At 46.8% G+C, this 19,872-nt stretch overlaps 1 protein-coding gene and 1 long non-coding RNA gene across 3 annotated transcripts in view; one reads left to right on the forward strand and one right to left on the reverse strand.

The window, feature by feature from the left end:
• The first annotated feature begins 839 nt into the window (after positions 1–839).
• intu (inturned planar cell polarity protein) overlaps positions 840–19,872 on the forward strand; it is a 29,573-nt gene continuing 10,540 nt past the window's right edge. Inside the window, exons 1-7 of one of the 2 annotated variants that reach the window (XM_072718712.1) lie at positions 840–1,409; positions 5,053–5,609; positions 6,949–7,034; positions 14,242–14,445; positions 17,343–17,461; positions 19,147–19,236; positions 19,472–19,549. In XM_072718712.1, coding sequence (XP_072574813.1) covers positions 1,318–1,409; positions 5,053–5,609; positions 6,949–7,034; positions 14,242–14,445; positions 17,343–17,461; positions 19,147–19,236; positions 19,472–19,549 — 1,226 coding nt within the window. In that variant the 5' untranslated portion in view covers positions 840–1,317. Of the gene's footprint in view, positions 1,410–2,233; positions 2,495–5,052; positions 5,610–6,948; positions 7,035–14,241; positions 14,446–17,342; positions 17,462–19,146; positions 19,237–19,471; positions 19,550–19,872 lie in introns of those variants that run through there. The other variant, XM_072718711.1, reaches the window with a different exon arrangement.
• LOC111850990 (uncharacterized) lies at positions 4,009–5,236 on the reverse strand. The gene is made up of 2 exons (XR_002839915.2): positions 5,108–5,236; positions 4,009–4,213 (listed from the first exon to the last, which is right to left on the reverse strand). It is a non-coding gene; the product is annotated as an uncharacterized lncRNA (long non-coding RNA).

The following is a 19,872-nucleotide window of genomic DNA, read 5'->3' on the forward strand; positions in this document are numbered from 1 at the left end:
TATAGGAATAGCCTACAACAGACCGTTAACTGCAGTGTCCATTAGCATCACATTTAGAAGTCCGAGACAAATTAGCAATAATCATGAGAACAAAACAAAAAACAGTAAAATCCCATGAGTAGGGTTAACCAAGTTCTAAATAATTTGCAATGAGCCCAAATGTAACAGTATTGAGATTTATGCAACTATTGACTATATCCAGACTCCGTTGTTAGATGTCCGAACCGTACGAACTGCCTATATTTTTATGTATATTTTATTGTTCTTTTCTTGTATATTGATGTATTTTAAATATTTAGTGCACCAATAAAAACAAGAGAGCATAATATGACAATGTTTTAAAAGCGTATTTTATTGTACTGGAAATGCGAAACACAAGGTTAGTACTGGTATATTAACGGTACTTTACCGTTAATATATCTGTGGAATTTGTTATATTTCGACTACAGTAATGTTATCGCTTCCCGTCGCGAAATGTACCGTATAAGCGTGAAGGAACATGGATTGATGTAAATTTATGTAAAATGTAATTTAATGTAAATAACTATCGTCAATCAATGAACACATATAACTAAAAACAAGAAAGCGATTCCAGCTGGTTAAGTTACTTTCTTATAATTGCTATCCAAACCCCTGCGAAAACGAGAAAACAGGCTTGACTTAATGGTTTTTAATGCAAACTTGGCCACGTTTCCACTATAAACCACAACACTGGTCTTGCTTTAAAAGGCGCATTGAAGTGCACAGAGGCATCCCAGCCGTTCGTGAAGTCTGCCCACAACAGCCAGAGCTCCGGGCATACAGACCTCCCCCATTCAGTGCTTTGGAAGTTTGGAAGAGGCGCCTCACCCCCCACCTGCCATACCAAATCCCTTCTTCTTCTTTGCAATCGGCTTACGAGCGAAAGCACTGCACTCTGGGTCCGGAGAAAAGAAGCAGGACCGCGTCCCCTCCCCTTCAAAGCAGCTGCGGGGCAGGAGGTGCTTTGTGTTTATGACTGACGTGAGGATGAGGATCTGGGGCTTAGACTTCAAAGAAACAGCACAGTCATCAGTACCGAAAAAAGCGGAGGCAAAGTCTGCAAGATGCCATGCAAAAGATGGGCATCGGCTAAATGTACGCGTTTAAACATTTAAAGTGATGTTAAATAATGTACCCGCATGACGGCAAGGAGGAGGAATGTCGAGCAGTTTGCGCAGAACCACACTGGATGGGTATGAGACGGCGTGCAGTCCTGCGGAGGTTTGGCGAGGACATGCATTGATTTCACTCTGAATGAACTGTGCTAGAGATGAAAACATGGTACGTGCATGAAGAATGTTTAACGCTGGCACTCATGGAGGACCTTCTGCATCCTTCTCCAACAACTTAGAGGACTTTGATTCAATTCGCAGCGTTCTTCTCTACAGGTCAGTAGATGGTGATTCTTTCCCGACCATGTGCTGCTTTCTTCACGAACCAGTAACTGTTTGTAAGTCTTACAGTCTATTAGTCTAGTTTATTATACCGTCCTAGCTGTATAATTTTAATCACAGCCCAAATACCTCGGGGGATTTGTAGATTTAGTTTATATGTGTGTTTTTGGGAGGTGTGTGCCCGGGGTGGGGGTATTTATTTCTTAAACGGAGATAAGTCCATCACACAGCCTAGTGCTAATGCATTATTGCTGCTGGGAGAGACGCTACTCAGAGACCTATCTGCAGATTTAACGTCATGAATAGTAAAACTGATTTTAGTATTACTTACGACAATCAACTTAGTAAAATCACACTGATGACGCATGCAAGCATATTTAAGCGCTATTTAGATTTATTCGATGAAAATATGTCTTTCTGCTCTTTTTCGATAACCATTATAGACACTGTGGCACGAAGCGCAAGAGTCGAAGCTGAGTTCATCTTGGCGGGGATGCCAGTCGATCCTAGGGGCATCTTATGAAAAAACATATTAAATACCCACGAGTGACTTGGCACTAACCCTAAATATAAGTGATCCATGTAATAAGTAATTTATAATAATTGTCACCATCGTAAGCTTTCATGGGCTTCTGTTTCACAGGCAAACAAGGTACGTCGGTACTTTGAAAAGATTTAGTTTAGTAGTCACACATCATCGTGTAAGCGCTTTAACAAGTGCGTCTGTTGAGTCTGATGTTCACGCACCATCCCGCAAACTGAAAGCTTCCCCGTTGTCAGGACAACGTCCAGAGCGTCCAATCAGCCGGGACTATTTGAGTCACGTGGAAAAGAGGAGAACCCGTATGTGGTCAATATGGCGAAACGGGCTAACGTGCAGTCTTAAAGAGAAGGGTAGAAAAATAAAAATATGTTTTTAGTGTTACGGATGTAGGAGGAAGTATGGATTCCATGGAGTTTAACGGAGACCCGGAGTCTCCCTCTACCCGCGATCATGTGGAAGCCGGGGATGCGCTTCGGGAGACGGAGAGTGACACGGAGTCCACGGCGTCCAGTTACAGTAACTCCGACTGCTCCGAGTAAGGCACAGCAGGCAGTCGGGAAGAAAAGTGCATCATTAAAAAATGCATGCATTAAGAAGTGAAGCGTCGGCTGTTTGATCCTTTCGCGGGCACCGTATGTTAATCAGTGGTTGCAGAAATTCAGCGGAAGGACTTTGGAAGTGTGCAGTGAGTTGTCCATAAGGAAGCGCGAAGGTGTAGGGTCGCTCTCACTGGAAAATATAGTTTTAATCGGGATTGGTAAAATGCGTATTGAACGTGTTTTCAGTGCCTAGGCTTTGATGAATAACCAGTACTTTCACAATCGTCTTTTTATTAGACAATTTCTTTGAGATGTTTTTCAGCTCTATTTCACATTTGCCTGTTGTATTTGGGCTCCAGCCTTTCTTGTGGTCTGGACCGCAGTTGCTTTAATTCATTTTTTGAGATGTGTAATATTTGAATGTGATGATAGAAGCCACAGGATTTCTTTTATCTGTAATGGATGCAAAGAAATAGATGATATGAAATATGATCAGTGTTTTGCATGGTACCAAATGACGCAGGTGGTGGGGGAACTCGTGTTAAGACCCCAGTTTCCTAAATGGAAGGAAGTGACCCTGACCCCATCAGTAGCTGTCAAGGGTTGTTGGATCACTGTGCTGCTCACCCACTGCAGATCCCTGTGTTTGATCGGTCAGCTATCAAACCATGGGCTGGAAATATGGAACCTCGAGTCAGACTTTTTTCCACCTCTGCGGTCAGAACACCTAGTTTCTCAGGTAACACTTCACTTGACGGGGCACACATACTTAGTGATAACTAATAGTCATGAACAATAGTCATGAACAAAAGTATTAGGTATTTGAGATAAAAGATGCATCATGATTCATTAATGATGAAAAAACATGAAATCAGTATTTCACTTGTGTTTTTCATGACTCGTTCCTTCAATAGTTCCATGATTAGTTCACAAAGGTTTACGGAATCAACAGATATAGTAACAAATATACTAACTGCTTGAGAAAAAACATGCATCATGATTCATTAATGATGAATTAACCTGAGATCAGTATGTAACTAAGACTTAGTCTGTGGTAAATTAATACATAAGTAATCGCATAAACCTGCATTATTTAAGCCCCCTCAAGTAAAGTTCATCTCACCACTTACACCGAATTTGTCGTTTCCACTAGGGGCACCTCATGGTGAGACTCGAGTGAACCATACCCTGTCATTGGTAGGGCAGTGCCTCTTATCGAGGGTCACTACAGTATATTGTTAAAAACTTAAAATGCTAATTAGTTCTTTTACATTGACTACAAGTGGTAAAGTGAGTGAAACAGACCCTTTACACTGTGAGCTGAGCTAATGTCCCTTCGGGCCATGGTGGTCCTGAAGGGGTTAAACTGCCAGTGATGTAAGCGTGTGTAAATGCGTTCCGAGAGCAGTCCTGGGCTTTTGCTACTCTGCTATGCATATACCAAATTAAACAAAAACAAAAGATCACTTTGTCACAATATGTGTGTTTCGGCCAACCAAAACAAATACCATTTAGGGTTATTATTGTCTTTTAATGTTGTGTTTTCCGCTTAGGCGAGTGGCTGTTCTTCATTTTCGAGCTGTGAGGCTGGCTCTTTGATCCAAGCATCTCGTCTTTCAAATGAGTCGCATCTTGAGTGGGCAGGAGATCGTTGTCGCCTTCGCTTCTGGGTCTCTCTGCCTTCAGAAGACTCGTCCGCTCTACAATCTGTGATTCTGACATGAGGAGAAAGAGAATTGGCCGTTGAAACTGTACTTTGCCTTCAGCTCCCTCATATTTTTTTTTTTAAGGTTTGAGGAAATTTCTGTTTCCAATTTGGAAAGTTAACCTTCGTAAATAATTATACGCCGTTCGCCATCTTCAGAGAATTTATGGATGCGGTTTCCAAGAGTCGACCACAGAAGTGGTTCGGCCTAATTTAGGGAGACAAAAAAAAAAGCTTGGCCATATTTTTGGTTTTATTTTTTGCTAAGTTAGAACATTTTATTTCAGGAGCGGTGTGGGTTTTCTCTGCACTCTCCTCTTTCTCGTAAAGTTCCCTCTCAGTCCTTTAAGTCTTCCTTGCTCTCTTTTGGTCTGTTTTGATCTCGTCAAGTCCTTCATTGTAGAGGCAGACAACAAAACAATCCCCCATGGAGGAATTTAATGAAACTGATTTATGAGATCCAACTGTTTTATGGGCCCAGCAAATTGCAAGGCAGTTAAATTCCTAAAGATTTACACCTCTGAGTAGCTCTTTAAATATAATGCTTCCATAAAACTATTTTTTCTCTTGGTTATTTAGGAAGATTACAAGAAATCAGATCCGTTCCTCTGAATTAAATATAGTACTTCAGTTTGAATGCTGTCTGTTTGTTTGGATTGCTTTTCATCCAGGCTTTAGGACATGTGCATAGGAGGTGTCCACTTGTCAATGAGTAAATCATTCAAAGATGGAGTAGGGTACTAGCTAATGTTTCAATTCAAATGGAATGGTTTAAGGAGCTTTGGTTGGTGTTTAAAGCCCAACAGGGCATAACAAAAGTGATTCATTTGAAATGTTGTGTGGCGGTAGTGACCTCGAGCCTGAGTGGTTGGATGATGTCCAGAAGAACGGGGAGCTGTTCTACCTTGAGCTGAGTGAGGGAGAGGAAGAGGCCGCAATGGTCCACTCCAGCGTCACTCAGGGGCTGAGCACCAATCACGTGCGCTTCAGTGACAAGGAGGCAGAAATCATCACAGACGGGAGCAAGAACAAGGAGCGGTATAAAAGGGAGCCCAGACTGAAGAAGCTGGTGAAGATCCTGAGGAAGAAGCGGCCCTCCCAGCGCCGCATGGACACGCCCCAGGCCCTGCGGCCCGCCTCCATTCTGAAGAACCAGGCGGGCCAGCGGGCCGGGCTCGTGGTGCAGCAGCAGCAGCTGAAGGAGGTCTTCGTCTATCTGAATCCCAAGCGGCTGGGGTGGCGCTCACCCTCTCCGGAGAGGGGCGGGCTGCTGCAGGCACTACTGGGGGTGGTGCACCGGCCCTCCTGGGGGCGGGGTGAGGCGCAGGGCCGTAGGGAGGAGCGGCTCACCGTCCACGGCCTCCTACCCAACAGCCCTGCCATTAGGGGCGGGCAGGTTCTGATTGGTGAGTGCCAGCTCCCATTTCTTCAGCAGCCAATCAGCCGCTGATAGCAGCAGACACTGGTTACCTACTAATCATGCATTCCATTTGCCTCGGGAAAACTGAGTCGGATGCGTTCCATTTGCCACAGAAGTAGCAATACCATGGATGAAAAAGCAAGATTTTTTGCATAGCCGGACAACTTGTCGGATTTAAGGTAGCTCAGTTTAAATGGCCTTTATCTTCGTTCACTTACAATTAGCCCGAACTACTGTAAATCCTACAAATAATCCGACTAATCATTAAATCCAATTCTAGATGGTTAATTGGTAGCCATTGTTAGCAATATCACTTGATAACACATTACGTGCGGTGCTTCACATATAAAACTCCGTAGCAACATGTCCACAGATAAGTTGGACGGTATAGTGTGTGCGACCGATTTAATGAGCCACAAATGAGAAGTAGTGCTTAAACAGGATAAAACTACAACTTTCCCTTCTGTTGATAAAGGGCACAGCCATCTTGGATTCTGAACTCGGGATCCTCTGTGCTGTCCGAGATATTTCTCGGATCTCCGAGAAATCCGAGGTTCCGAGGGCAAATGGAATGCACGATAACTAGCCTCTTGCCATTAGTGCCATTATATGTGTTCCTCATTGACCTTAATTTGCTAAAATCAGAGTTTTTTTTTAATTCTTAATTTATTATCCATCCTGGTGGCTAAGATTTGTGATTTAGATTTTCTCCACATTAGTAATGTTGTCCAGAACATGTCTAGAACCTCCGGTTGCAGTCGGAGTCTCTGCCCAACATTCACACTTCAAGGTGCCCAGCAGGCACGGGCCCCAAAAGCATCCACATAAGTTAGTGCTTAGCTATGGCTTTCAAGTAACACGGCTCCATGCTAAAACAATTACCCCGGTTAAGTGTCTGAAACGGCAGACGCAAGATCCTTGCGATCGGCGGAGGTGTGCGTTCCAGTCACAGTTACAGGGTACAGGCTGCCTCTGTCCCGCTCACAGATAATGTGTGCTGAGCTGTGTCTTTTAGCATAGAACCTCCTTTTATAGTCTGCTTATTGCTGGGTCAGAAAAACACCCGTTATTTATCACCTGCTCAGTAGTCAATATACTTCACATAATATAAGTCTGAGATAATAATTACTACATTAAAACAGGTTTTATTGCTCATTTCACCGCCTAGTGGAGAACTGGTGGAATGCCATTTCAGTCAAGCTGTGTTACAGCTGGATACAGCCCCCTATTGGACTGGAGCACTGGCTTGGATGAGAGCTCAGAAACACAATAGGCCGTGAGATGTCTGCCTCGCTAGGACTTACGCGGCCCCTTCTTACCCACAGGGGATGTTCTGGTTGCTATTGACGACGTGGATGTGACATCAGAGAACATCGAGCGGGTCCTTTCCTGCATTCCGGGTCCAACTCAGGTACCAGTGTGTGTGTGTGTGTGTGTGTGTGTGTAAACTCATTTAAATGTTATCTGCATCAGTTCCATAACTTTTTTACATGTTTTTTACATTGACGCAAACATTTGTCCCGCAAATCAGTGAAACATGCCCTTAGCCAGAAACTCATCTCGCAGTCGCATTTAAACGCCATTAGCTTCTCGTGAGACGGAGTGTAATTGTTGTGCCTGGTCTGAGTAACAGCTGGATCAGCTCTCGCTCCTCCTTTCCTGCTGCCAGCGGCCTGACTGTAGATCAGATTAGCAGGGTGGGTTTGAATCCCAGGGTTGGTCGGCTGCGTATCACAGGGACCACATGCTCTGAGGTTATTCGTCAGGAAGCTCCATCTCTCTAGCATGTGAAGTCACTTATGGACCTCAGGAACCCTCTGGCTGGTATTTACGTGGTGCTGAGGAGACCACACTAGCTGATGTTATCGCTACAGGCTGAGGGATCCACCCCATCTTCAGACTGAGTGTCACATTTGAAGCTCTGTCTGCCTGCCTGTTTTCCTTTATGTTTACTGACCTGCTAATCAACAGATCAATTCATCTGTCTGTTTATCTACCATCTATCATCCCGCCATTCATTTGTGTGTCAGTCATTCAGCTCTCTGTTTACCCATCATCCATGCACCGCTGTCCCCTGTGTTTCCTGCTTGTGCTGGGATGCCATTGGCCTGTGAGGTGATAGCACTGTAGTGTGGGGCGCTATGTGTGCAGTTAGCTTATTAGCCTCAGTGCTGCAGTGTGGAGCGCTTTGTGTGCGGTTAGTTTATTAGCCTTAGCGCTGCAGCGTTTTGTGTGCGGTTAGCTTACTAGCCTCAGCGCTCTGTGTGCAGTTCACTTATTAGCCTCAGCATTGCAGTGTGTCACTTATTAGCCTCAGCGCCCTGTGCAGTTCGCTTATTAGCCTCAGCGCTCTGTGTGCGGTTCGCTTATTAGCCTCAGCGTTGCAGTGTGGAGCGCTCTGTGTGCGGTTCGCTTATTAGCCTCAGCATTGCAGTGTGTCACTTATTAGCCTCAGTGCTCTGTGTGCGGTTCGCTTATTAACCTCAGCGCTCTGTGTGCGTTTCGCTTATTAGCCTAAGCGTTCTGTGTGCGGTTCGTAGAGATGGGGAGTCGACTCCAAAAGAGTCGATTCCTCGACTCTCACTAGCCCTAGTGTCGGAATCGACTCCAGGTCAGGAATCGACTCCCCGAGTCGAGTGTTTTTTTCAAGTTCAACACAGCAACAGTTCATTATAACGAAACATGCTTAAGATAAAGTTCATAGCTTCACTACATTAAAATTATATAAAATAATATACAAAATAAATAGATAAATACACTGTCTAAAACAAGTCTGCTTTTACAAGTTTAATGATTAATACTAACATATTGCACACTTAAATATGATTTGAAGAAGCTGCGATGTGAAAAGGAGGGGGATTTATAAGGTTTAGTTGATTAAACATTTTAGTATAGGAAACATTTGTATCCTCGCTCTTGACTCCTCAGGAAGCCTCCTCGTTCCTCGCCCTCCTCCCGGTGGAATTAAAGAATTTAGATGTCCTACATGAGAGCGGAGCTCGATCGGTTTCAGGGTCGTAGGACATACGAGCGAGAAGTGAGGAAACGAGGAAGCATATTGAGACGCACCTTCTGAATCCTGACCCTATTTTAATTCAAAGTAAATGGAGTCGAGGAGTCGATTCCACCGACTCCAAAATTAGGAGTCGAGAGTCGGAGTCGACTCCAAAAAAACCGGAACCGAACACCCCTAGCGGTTCGCTTATCAGCTTCAGCGCTCTGTGTTTGGTTCGCTTATTAGCCTCAGCGTTGCAGTGTGGAGCGCTCTGTGTGCGGTTAGTTTATTAGCCTCAGCGCTCTGTGTGCGGTTCGCTTATTAGCCTCAGCGCTCTGTGTGCAGTTCGCTTATTAGCCTCAGCACTGCAGTGTGGAGCGCCCTGTCTGCGGTTAGTTTATTAGGCTCAGCGTTGCAGTGTGTCACTTATTAGCCTCAGCGCTCTGTGTGCGGTTCGCTTATTAGCCTCAGCGCTCTGTGTGCGGTTCGCTTATTAGCCTCAGCGCTCTGTGTGCGGTTCGCTTATTAACCTCAGCGCTCTGTGTGCGGTTTGATTATTAGCCTCAGCATTGCAGTGTGGAGCGTTCTGTGTGCGGTTAGTTTATTAGCCTCAGCGCTCTGTGTGCGGTTCGCTTATTAGCCTCAGCGCTCTGTGTGCGGTTCGCTTATTAACCTCAGCGCTCTGTGTGCGGTTTGATTATTAGCCTCAGCATTGCAGTGTGGAGCGCTCTGTGTGCGGTTAGTTTATTAGCCTCCGCGCTCTGTGTGCGGTTCGCTTATTAGCTTCAGCGCTCTGTGTGCGGTTTGATTATTAACCACAGTGTTGCTGTGTGGAGCGCCCTGTGTGCGATTAACTTATTAGCCTCACTGTATGCAGTTAGTTTATTAGTTTCTGCATTGCAGTCTGAAGTGTTCTGTGTGCGGTTCGCTTATTAGCCCCAGCGTTCAGGGACGGATTATGGGTTGTGTGGGCCCCTGGGCAAAACGTTCGCGAGCCCCCCCTAAAAAAAAAACAAAAAAACAAAAACGCCAGCATTGTCTGGGATGGCTAGTTGCTACGTCATCATGCCACTTGTGGGTCCAAACTAGTGCGGCGTACCGTGCAGAATGATGTTGACAAAACTATCTTTTGCCGCTTTTTACCTCGGAAAAAGTGAAAAGAAGGTGGCTTAAGTTGATACAGTAAGTATCAACAAGTAAGTAAGTAAGTTCAGTAAGTAAGTAAGTATCAACTTACAGTAAGTAAGTTCCTATAGCAGGGCCGGGGGCCCCCTGAAAGCACCGACGACCCCCCCACCACCAACAACCACCACAATTCAAGGGCCCTTGGCAGCCAAACGCCCTCCCTCCATGTTTCCATCAGAGGCCCTATAGGGTCAGGGGCCCTTGTAGGCAGAGGATCAAAGAATGTAGGCCCTCTAAAATAGACAAACGAAAATACATTGTTGATAAGCGTTGCAAATTGTTTTGGCCTAGGGGCCCCACGGGCCCCCTGCACCCCAAGGGCCCCTGGGCAGCGGCCCCGCTGGCCCGCTCCGTAATCCGTCCCTGCCAGCGTTGCAGTGTGGAGTGCACATGAATGTCGTTCATGTTGCCCGTAAGGTCATTTGAAATATGGGCTAACGCTGAGGACACAGCCGCGTTTAATTTGGGCGTGATTTCAGTGCCTGTCACACCCAGCGCTGGCATCTGAGATGCATTTACATGTTTCTGCTGGAACATTGTTTCTTTTTGTTTGGTCGACTTTGGTCGTCTTTGGAGCCACAAAGTGTGACCCTGGAGAAGCCGTGTAACCAAAGGCAGCTTCACCAAAGGGCCCACTGGCCGTCAGTCGTGCCCGCAGGCATGCTTTTGGCCGCACTGCCCCAATCGGAACTTTCGCTGGGCATCATTGTTCACAATTTCCAAGGGGGGGAGCGATCCAATCTTGTTTCTTAGTCTACTGGAGCATTACGCCTCGTTATTCTAGCTAATATTATTTCAGGATCGAAACAAATGGGAACACAGATTTTAAATCGGCTGATTAGAAAGAGCTGGTATCAGTTTTTTCTTTATAAATTACAAGATGATAACGCAACTGATGATTCTGAGAACTGGAACAGAATAAGTGATGAATGTTCTGATTGGCTTAAGGGCTAATAAATTCATACTATAAACTGGTTTGTTTCTGAGGGCTTGAGAACGGCTTGCATCCTAGTGTACTGTTGATTTTGTGGGACAGGGGACTTTATCACATGACCTACACGTTCAGTATGCTGCTATAAAAGCATTACTCTATTCTTTTGTGGCGATGGTGGCAGTGAGTATGGATTGGCAGTGCAGTTGAGGATGTCACTCTGGAGATGGCAGCTGGTTTTGGGGGGGGGGGGCGGTGGCTGTAGATGCACTCGAACATGTGAATGGGAGGGATTTGTATCAAACCTTTGTGAAAGATTTTCTGAAGTCAGTCTGTAACTCGGTGCAGAACTGTCGTGCTAAGTTCAAAACCAAATGAGGGACAGTATCAAAACAACTGCATAAATTTGAAATGCAAAACCTGCCTTGCGTTAACTTCTCATTGATTATTCATAGTAGCTGAGATTTTATGTTGCAAGACCCTCAAAGTACACGACACCCACATCATCTCTGTTAAAGTGCTCCAGCCCTCTAAATTGCTTAAGAATAAGGACAGAGATCAGGAGCACTGTGGGTGACGCTACACAGGATGCTAGGGGTCACCCAGGCGGCTGACGGCTCCCCAGGACCCCTTTGGGCACCCGCAGGGGCTGAAGATGTTTACTCTGTCCATTGGCTTAATGAGGGAGCCCAGTGGAAGAATGAGTGAGGCGCTCGTCTGGAGAAAAGCTTTACTCATCCATCTGACTCGGGCGCTTCATCCATCAGCCAGACACGGAGACAACCTGCCGGGCCGCGGCCAAGAGCCATCGGCCGGGAAATGTCACGCATTTCCGATTTCTTTGCTTTCAGCAGTTGGGTTTGCCTTTTTCTGTGCGAGCAGAGGAATTTGAAAATGACACAGTTGCACCCGGAATTTGGCTGGGGGGGGGGCAGATTGCGGCAATGCCGGACCGCAGAGTGATGACCTCGGGGGGGGGGGGGGCTGCTGGGCTGTGGCTCCAGCGGGGCGCCTGATTGGATGGTGTGATCAGAGAGGAAATTAGCTTTAGAAGGGGTTTGTCGTTCATTCATAGCAGGTCCACCGGCGCCATCTAATGTGTGAGAGAGGGACTGCTGTCCTGGGGGCCCCAGGGCCTCCTGGCCTGGGGAGGACCGTACACACACACACGCTCAGAGAAAAACAGACCATGCTGTTCTGGCAGCGATGGGCAGGTTTCCCATTTCCAGTAGCGCGGTCTTACTGGTATCAGCCTCTCCTCGGTAACGTGGCGGCGGCGTCTGGAGCTCAGGAGTGCCCCTCTGTGAGTTACAGTATTTTAACAGTATAATTACACAGATTCTTACCGTCTCATGCCAGGAAGGAATTGCTTCTCTGAATCAACTTCATCCTTTTTTATTAATTTTTTTGCAGAGATGGATGGTGGTCCTGGACTTTATGCACCTCAGTCTGCAGGGTCTCCCCTCAAACTTTGGCTGCAATTTTAAGAAGAAATGGCACTCTAAGCTCCTAGATGGAACTGCTGACTCCATTGCCCAGTCTCCGTTAATCTGCCCCATGGCATTCCCCCCCCATGTCCAGTTTGCTGTCCTGGTTTCCGTCTGCTCTACAGCAGACAGTCATTTCCAGGGCCCTGGGCTTTAATCGTGTGACCGAGGATCTCCGTGTGCTGGAGTGGCAGTCGAAATCTTCATTGGTGTTAAGCCCCGTTTAATAGCGATCTGACTTTGCTTCTGGAGCCAAGATGGCCGCCTGCCCAGACTCAGTCGCCTAAGTCGCTCCCCAGCCTTGCGTGACTCGGGGTTTTCTCTGCGCTTCCCCGGGATTCGACAAGGCCTGGCAGGAGTGTTAATGAACAGTGTGTCACTGCAGTGGTGAGAGAGGGTGTTCCGATTTACACTGGGGTACCGCTGTAGACCTGGTGTGGGCCAATGGCGCAGATTCTCTGGCTTGGGGATCCCGTTTGACACCCTCTTAATTCTGGCGCTTAGACCCTATGGTGAGTGAATAGAGATGCAGACCAGCGTTGGACACCAGTACAAAGTAATGGGGAGATGGCAGTAAAATACCAGGTGTGAGAATGGTCACGTCACATGTGATTTAACACATATCTGCCCTAAAATGATCTGCTAATGGGCGCAAATGAATATTGACTTACTAAGAATAGGGTCAGTGTCATCAGAATGGTGGACGGAAGGTTCCAGAAGCAAAGCTTTGAGGGTTTGAGAGCGGAAGCCTGTTATGTATGGAGCACAAGGGTCTGCTGTTTAACTCGCTCCTCGATGCCTGTGACTGTACGTCTTAAACAGCTGGATCATGCCTATTTGTCATCTGCACTCCTGTATAAAACATGGCCGTCTGTAAGGCCTGCATCTGTTTTTCCCCTTTGATTGTTCCTTAACATGATCTTGGAAATATTAGAAGACCGGAATGTTTATTATATAGAATCGTAAACCATCCGAGTTTGATGCAGCCCTGCAGTGCTCCCTCTGTGCCCCGCGAAGCTGCTATTGGTGGAGAGAGAATCATGTGAGTGTTGCCTCTTCGGCTGATTGGTGGTCGTGAGCTCTACAACTTTTCATAATCCCAGCTGGTTTCTGTCGCTGGTTTATCTCACCAGTTGTCGACGAGTAGCTCTGATGTCTAACATGTGTTGACAGGCTTCACTGCAGCTTAAGTGCGAGTGAATTTGTCCATGTGTGTGTTTGCACTAATGGTTCGGGTCACTGTGTTTGAGTTTGTGTGTGTGCGTCTTGTCCATGCCTGTACATGCAGGAGCATGTGGATTGGCTGTGGTGTTGTCATCCGTCTGGTCCAGGCTCCATATAACCTCACATAACCTCCCTTTGGTCCCTGGGCACCCCAGTTACTCTCTGATGTAATCTACATTCCTCTAGGACGGTGCCCTAGTTTCATGCCAGGGAGAGCATACTCACTATTATTTATAATAGGGTGCAGCCAATCGGTATCAGAAACATGATGAGGAAACCGCATAACAGGCTGACTGACCCGTCCATCATTTTTATAACCAGCTGTCATTGGAGCTTATGATGCCATAGGCCAACTCTGTGGGCATCAACTGTCCTGGAGAACAACTGTCATTGGTTGGCCTCTTGACTCAGTCAGACCCTTGACCAATAACTTGGTCCCACTGGTGTCCAAAGAGCATTTTGACTCCTATGTGTCAAGTCCATGGAACAGCCTAAATTCAGTAGCCCTGGTCTTATGGTTAGATTGGTTTGTGAGCCTTCCCTGTCCCACAGTTACAGATATCCAGATTGCCAGCTGGTTTCTCTCGGTTCAAAGTGCTGAACAGCCTACAATGTCAGTAAACCAGACATTTGGACGACAAATTGAATCGTTCAGCAATTTGAGCTCATTATAGGTTGTAAACTCTTGGTTTTGCTGCTATGAGGTGACTGAGAATGCAGTCTAGGGTTAGAACATCCATGATAGTTATGTGGTGCCGACGATGGTTCACGATGAGCGCCTACTTCCCTCGTCCAGGTGAAGCTGACGCTGGAGACTGCCTCTCCGGGGGAGGGCCTGGAGCCAGAGCCCCCCAGTGGCCGGCCCTCGCCGCCTGTCAGCCAGCTGGTGAAGCTTCTGTGGGGTGAGGATCTAGTGGAGCTGCAGATGTCCATCAGCCACATACCTCACATCGTCATGTACCTCAGCCTCAAGCTGGACTCGGAGTCGGCCAAAGACGAGGTGCGTTCCCACTACACCCCGCTCCCACGGGACGGCGGCCTGTCCCCTGTGATAAATGATCCTTTGGATATGTTCATTTGTCTGTCTCAAGTCCCGAGAGGGAATCAGCTGTTGGACTGAACCTGAATTGCTGTGTTAAATATGTCCAGCTGTACGGATGGGAGAAGCTGTAAGCTGTTAGTCACTTTGGCTCAAGGTTATCAGATGGGTCTCTTGGAATACATGAAAGAGAGCTGCTGCGTTTTAACTTCACGGGACAAACTAAGAGGGGGTCTTTCGATTGCGCCCAGGCTCCCTGCGACGCCGTTTAACATGCACCTTCCACGTTTCGCTGGTATTTCCTGCAGTGGTATTTTGTTTCATGTAAAATCATGTAGTAAATAATAGAATGAAGTTGGTCCATTAGTGAGGTACATGTCCTGCTGAAATGTGGCTCCTATAAACGTTTTAGCGAGATCCCTGAAGGTAGATTATCCTAAGCAGCACACCTGAAAGCCTGTCTGGCCAGGATTTATAGTGCAATTTAGTAATTATGAGATGAATTTGGGATTATTTTGGTGGCCGTATTCTCGGTGGTGATTCAGGTCCTTTGGGTTTGACTGCAGCAGGTTTTATTGTGTGTTCTCTGACTGTGGGAGTGGATGTGATTGTTGTAGGGTGTCTCAGTGATGGTACAGTCACAGAACCTGTGGGATTGTTGCTGAGACGGACTGCTTGGCACCGGAGTCCGATTTTGGGTGGGATACTTGCAATCCAGCCAAATTTTATTCGGTAGGGTTTATGTAACAGCAGTTTAAGAAGTTAAGTGAAAGGGGAAAATACCTGGAATTCTGCTGAGTTTCATGATGGATTTTCTTTAGCCTGTGAGTGGATATGATGGGAGTCAGTGATGGGAGACCTTTCAGTTTGCAGGCCTGTGTAGGTGTCTGTCACGCTGGACCTTCTCGCGTTCGGGAAGGAGCTTCATGCGCCCCGCTGCTCTGTGTTGGCTTTCTGCTGTTTTCTGAACCTTTGGCCTTTTCCCGGTTCTGAAGCCAGAGCCCGCGGGCCGGGGAGGGGTGAGGCGGGGGAAGCCACAGCCCAGAGGGGTCCGGCTCTCTCAACAAACCACTTCCTTTCAGATCTCAGCCTCCTGATGCCATTCAGCTTCAGCTCAGTGACTCTGACTCTGAAATGTGTGTGTGTCTCTGTGTGTGTGTGTGTGTGTCTCTCTTTATCTGTGTGTGTGTGTGTGTCTCTCTCTCTATCTGTGTGTGTGTGTCTCTCTCTATCTGTGTGTGTGTGTCTCTCTCTATCTGTGTGTGTGTGTGTGTGTCTCTCTCTCTATCTGTGTGTGTGTGTGTGTGTGTGTGTCTCTCTCTCTATCTGTGTGTGTGTGTGTGTGTGTGTGTCTCTCTCTCTATCTGTGTGTGTGTGTGTGTCTCTCTGTGTGTGTGTGTGTGTGTGTGTGTCTCTCTCTATCTGTGTGTGTGTGTGTGTGTGTGTGTCTCTCTCTCTCTATCTGTGTGTGTGTGTGTGTGTCTCTCTCTCTCTATCTGTGTGTGTGTGTGTGTGTGTCTCTCTCTCTCTATCTGTGTGTGTGTGTGTGTGTGTGTCTCTCTCTCTCTATCTGTGTGTGTGTGTGTGTGTGTGTGTCTGTGTGTGTCTCTCTGTGTGTGTGTGTGTGTGTCTCTCTCTCTATCTCTGTGTGTGTGTGTCTCTCTATCTGTGTGTGTGTGCGTGTCTCTCTCTCTATCTGTGTGTGTGTGCGTGTCTCTCTCTCTATCTGTGTGTGTGTGCGTGTCTCTCTCTCTATCTGTGTGTGTGTGTGTCTCTCTCTCTATCTGTGTGTGTGTGTGTCTCTCTCTCTCTCTCTATCTGTGTGTGTGTGTCTCTCTCTCTATCTGTGTGTGTGTGTCTCTCTCTATCTGTGTGTGTGTCTCTCTCTATCTGTGTGTGTGTCTCTCTCTATCTGTGTGTGTGTCTCTCTCTCTATCTGTGTGTGTGTGTCTCTCTCTCTATCTGTGTGTGTGTGTCTGTCTCTCTCTCTATCTGTGTGTGTGTGTCTGTCTCTCTCTCTATCTGTGTGTGTGTGTCTCTGTCTCTCTCTCTGTGTGTGTGTGTGTCTCTGTCTCTCTCTATCTGTGTGTGTGTGTGTCTCTGTCTCTCTCTATCTGTGTGTGTGTGTGCGTGCGTCTGTCTCTCTCTATCTGTGTGTGTGTGTGTGTGTCTGTCTCTCTCTATCTGTGTGTGTGTGTGTGTGTGTCTGTCTCTGTGTGTGTGTGTGTCTGTCTCTGTGTGTGTGTGTGTGTGTGTCTGTCTCTCTCTATCTGTGTGTGTGTGCGTGTCTCTCTATCTGTGTGTGTGTGCGTGTCTCTCTCTCTATCTGTGTGTGTGTGCGTGTCTCTCTCTCTATCTGTGTGTGTGTGTGCGTGTCTCTCTCTCTATCTGTGTGTGTGTGCGTGTCTCTCTCTCTATCTGTGTGTGTGTGCGTCTCTCTCTCTATATCTGTGTGTGTGTGCGTCTCTCTCTCTATATCTGTGTGTGTGTGTGTGTGCTTGCGTGTGTGTGGGTGTCTCTCTGTCCATGTCTGTCTGATTTTGGGTCTCTGTCTGTGTGGTGGAGACTTGCTGGAGTTTAACAGTCAGCCAACTTGGCTGCTTCAGTAAAAGGGGGGGTATCTAGCCAAAGGCATGGGGTCAGACTTCCAGGTCCGGGTGCAGACAGAGAAGCAGCACAGTTTATATTATCGAATATCAGTTAGAGGTGAACAGAGGAGGTCATGTCTGAACTCGGGCCAACACCCCCCCCTGACTGTCAATCATTCTGACTGTCACAGCTGCGATATTAGACATGTCGGTTGGATAAAAATCAATCTGCCGTCTCTCTGCCCCCCTCACCCTTCCCCCCACCCACAGCAGGAAATTCTGTACCAATTCCCCACGACTCAGGCATCCACACAACTCAAAGGGGTGAGGGGGGTGTTCCTGACCCTCTGCGACATGCTGGGGAGCGTCACCGGGGGACGGATCGTGAGGTATGGAGCTGGGGGAGCTGGGGGGGTGCTGGGGTGCCTATGTGCAGGGCTACAGGCTATATCCTAAATAGCCAGCGCTGACTCGGGCTGAAAATCAGTATCTCCAAATTTTAGGGCACTGTTTCAAAATGAATAAAATTTCTCTAAAATACTTTTTAAAAGTCAGGACAGGTTTTAATTATTCACATCAATGTTTCCCAAATGGAAAACATAAAAAGTGTCTCTGCTGAACGTAACAATATAACATAACATAGATAAAAACTTAATTTTTAGAAAAATTGTGGTGGGGGAGGGGGTGGTCACCCCCTGACTTTTACCACCTGCCTGATGTGTACTTCCCATTTCTACTCATGGGTGGCATCTTTAAGCATGTGTACACCACGTTAGTTTTTCTGGCACAGCAAGTTAGGAATCTTGTGGCTGCGCTCTGAATGAGCTGCAGGCGGAAGAGAGATGACTGACTGATAACAGAGTAAAGGGCATTGCAATAACCAATTCCTGAAGAGATGAAAGCATGAATGACAATTTCCAAATCCTTACAAGAGAGAAAATATTTACATTTTCTTATGTGCCTTATGTGAAGCTAGCTCGCACTACTGGGTTTGTCTTTTTATCAAATTTTAGGTCAGAATCAAAAATGACACCAAGATTTTTCACATATCTGTACTTGTTTATGGATAGAGGAACTATCTCCTTCCTAAAGTTGGCTGTTATACTGTTTGGCCCTCCTAACCTCACTTCAGTCTTACTCTCATTTAACTGAAGAGAGTTTTTTGCCATCAGTCTTTAATGTCTGTAAAGCACTTAACCAGAGACACCAAGGAACCGTCATCATTTGATCTCAGTAGGAGGTAAAACTGAGTATCGTCAGCGTAGCAGTGATGAGATGTTATGGTTTGGAAAAGATTGATCTAAAGCAGGGCTATTCAACTCACGGTCCTCAAGGGCCGAGCCCTGCTGATTTTCTAGCCTTCCTTCACCTGTGAGCCAGGTGTGTAGCCTCTGACCAATCAGAATCAGTAATTATTACACTAACTACCTCGGAGAACTGAAAACAAGGCCTGGATTTGGAATCGAGGGCCTGAATTGAATAGCCCTGATCTAAAGGAAGCATTTAAATACAAAATACGATTGGGCCTAAAATAGAACCTTGCGGTACTCCAGAGATGACAGGTTCCACAGAGGAGGAGAAGTTTCCAATCTTAACTGAGAAAGATCTGTCAATTAGAAGGACCTAAACCACTCTAATGCAGTTCCCTGGATACCAAGCTGGAGAACAGCATGATCAACTGTATCAAAAGCAGTGCATGGATCCAACAGAATAAGAACAGCAAGGCTACCTGAGTTGACAGACAGTAAAAGGTCATTGGACACTCTAAGAAGAGCTGACTCAGTACTATGGTCTGTTCTGAACCTGTGAAAATTTTCCAGAATATTATTTCGATACATTATAAAGCCATTTTGTATGTAAAAATGTATCAAATACATCAGATTTTTTATCTTGTATCACCCAGCCCTGGCGCTGACCTGTGTTGTATACGTTTGTGTAAGATGTCATGGGTTAAGTTATATCTTATCTTGTATAATGTGCGACGTTTGACTCCCCATTACTGTGGAACGTCTTCCGCCTGTTTGGTCCAATCAGGAGGCCTATGATGCCTGATTTCCCCCCCTCTCCCCCACAGCTCATCTCTGTTGCTCAGTCAGCATCTGGTGCACGTGGGCTACTGGAAGGAAGGGGAGAGGCTGCTGGTCGTCGGCCTGCCCGCAGACAGGTGGGCGGAGCCCTCATGAGTGGCGCAGTGTTCTGAGCTTCACCGTGTCCCCGTCTAGCTCCCGGTCCTTTACAGCAGGACGTCACCCCCCCCCCCCCCCCCCGGCCTGTCTCTAAATGTTCCGTTAGGGGGAGGCCATAGCGGAGGCCTCGTCCTGCCATCTGCTTGCTTCTCGTCCCGAAAAGGCCGTCCCCGTGTACCGGCAGCTCATCCCCCCTGTGTCCCTGTGTCCCAGGGTCCCCCTCCTGCACCTGAAGACCGTCATCGCCAACTTGGTGCGGACCCTCAGGGTGATGTACGGCTCATTAGACAGGCAAGTCTATTCCACTGACTGTGTGAAACTTAACCAGAGCGCTTCAGATCCAGGGCAATCCAATGAAATTTCCTGTCAATTTTGCCCGGTTTTACATGGCAGCATTAAAGGGTAGCCCTACATATAAACGGTGGTGTTTTAATGTTACTCATCACTACATAATGACAGAGGAGACTTGTTACCTTGAACAGAGCTTGCATTAATTTCCCCTGAAAGATTTCACCCTTTGGCCTCTCCAGTATCCCTCTGATCTACTGCTGTCTTTACAGACTGCCTGATCTCGTATTCATTACCATTTTCTCTGTGTGTAACATTTCTACACT

The sequence above is a fragment of the Paramormyrops kingsleyae genome, chromosome 12, assembly GCF_048594095.1.
Source record: "Paramormyrops kingsleyae isolate MSU_618 chromosome 12, PKINGS_0.4, whole genome shotgun sequence".
In the NCBI taxonomy this organism is placed as follows: domain Eukaryota; kingdom Metazoa; phylum Chordata; class Actinopteri; order Osteoglossiformes; family Mormyridae; genus Paramormyrops; species Paramormyrops kingsleyae.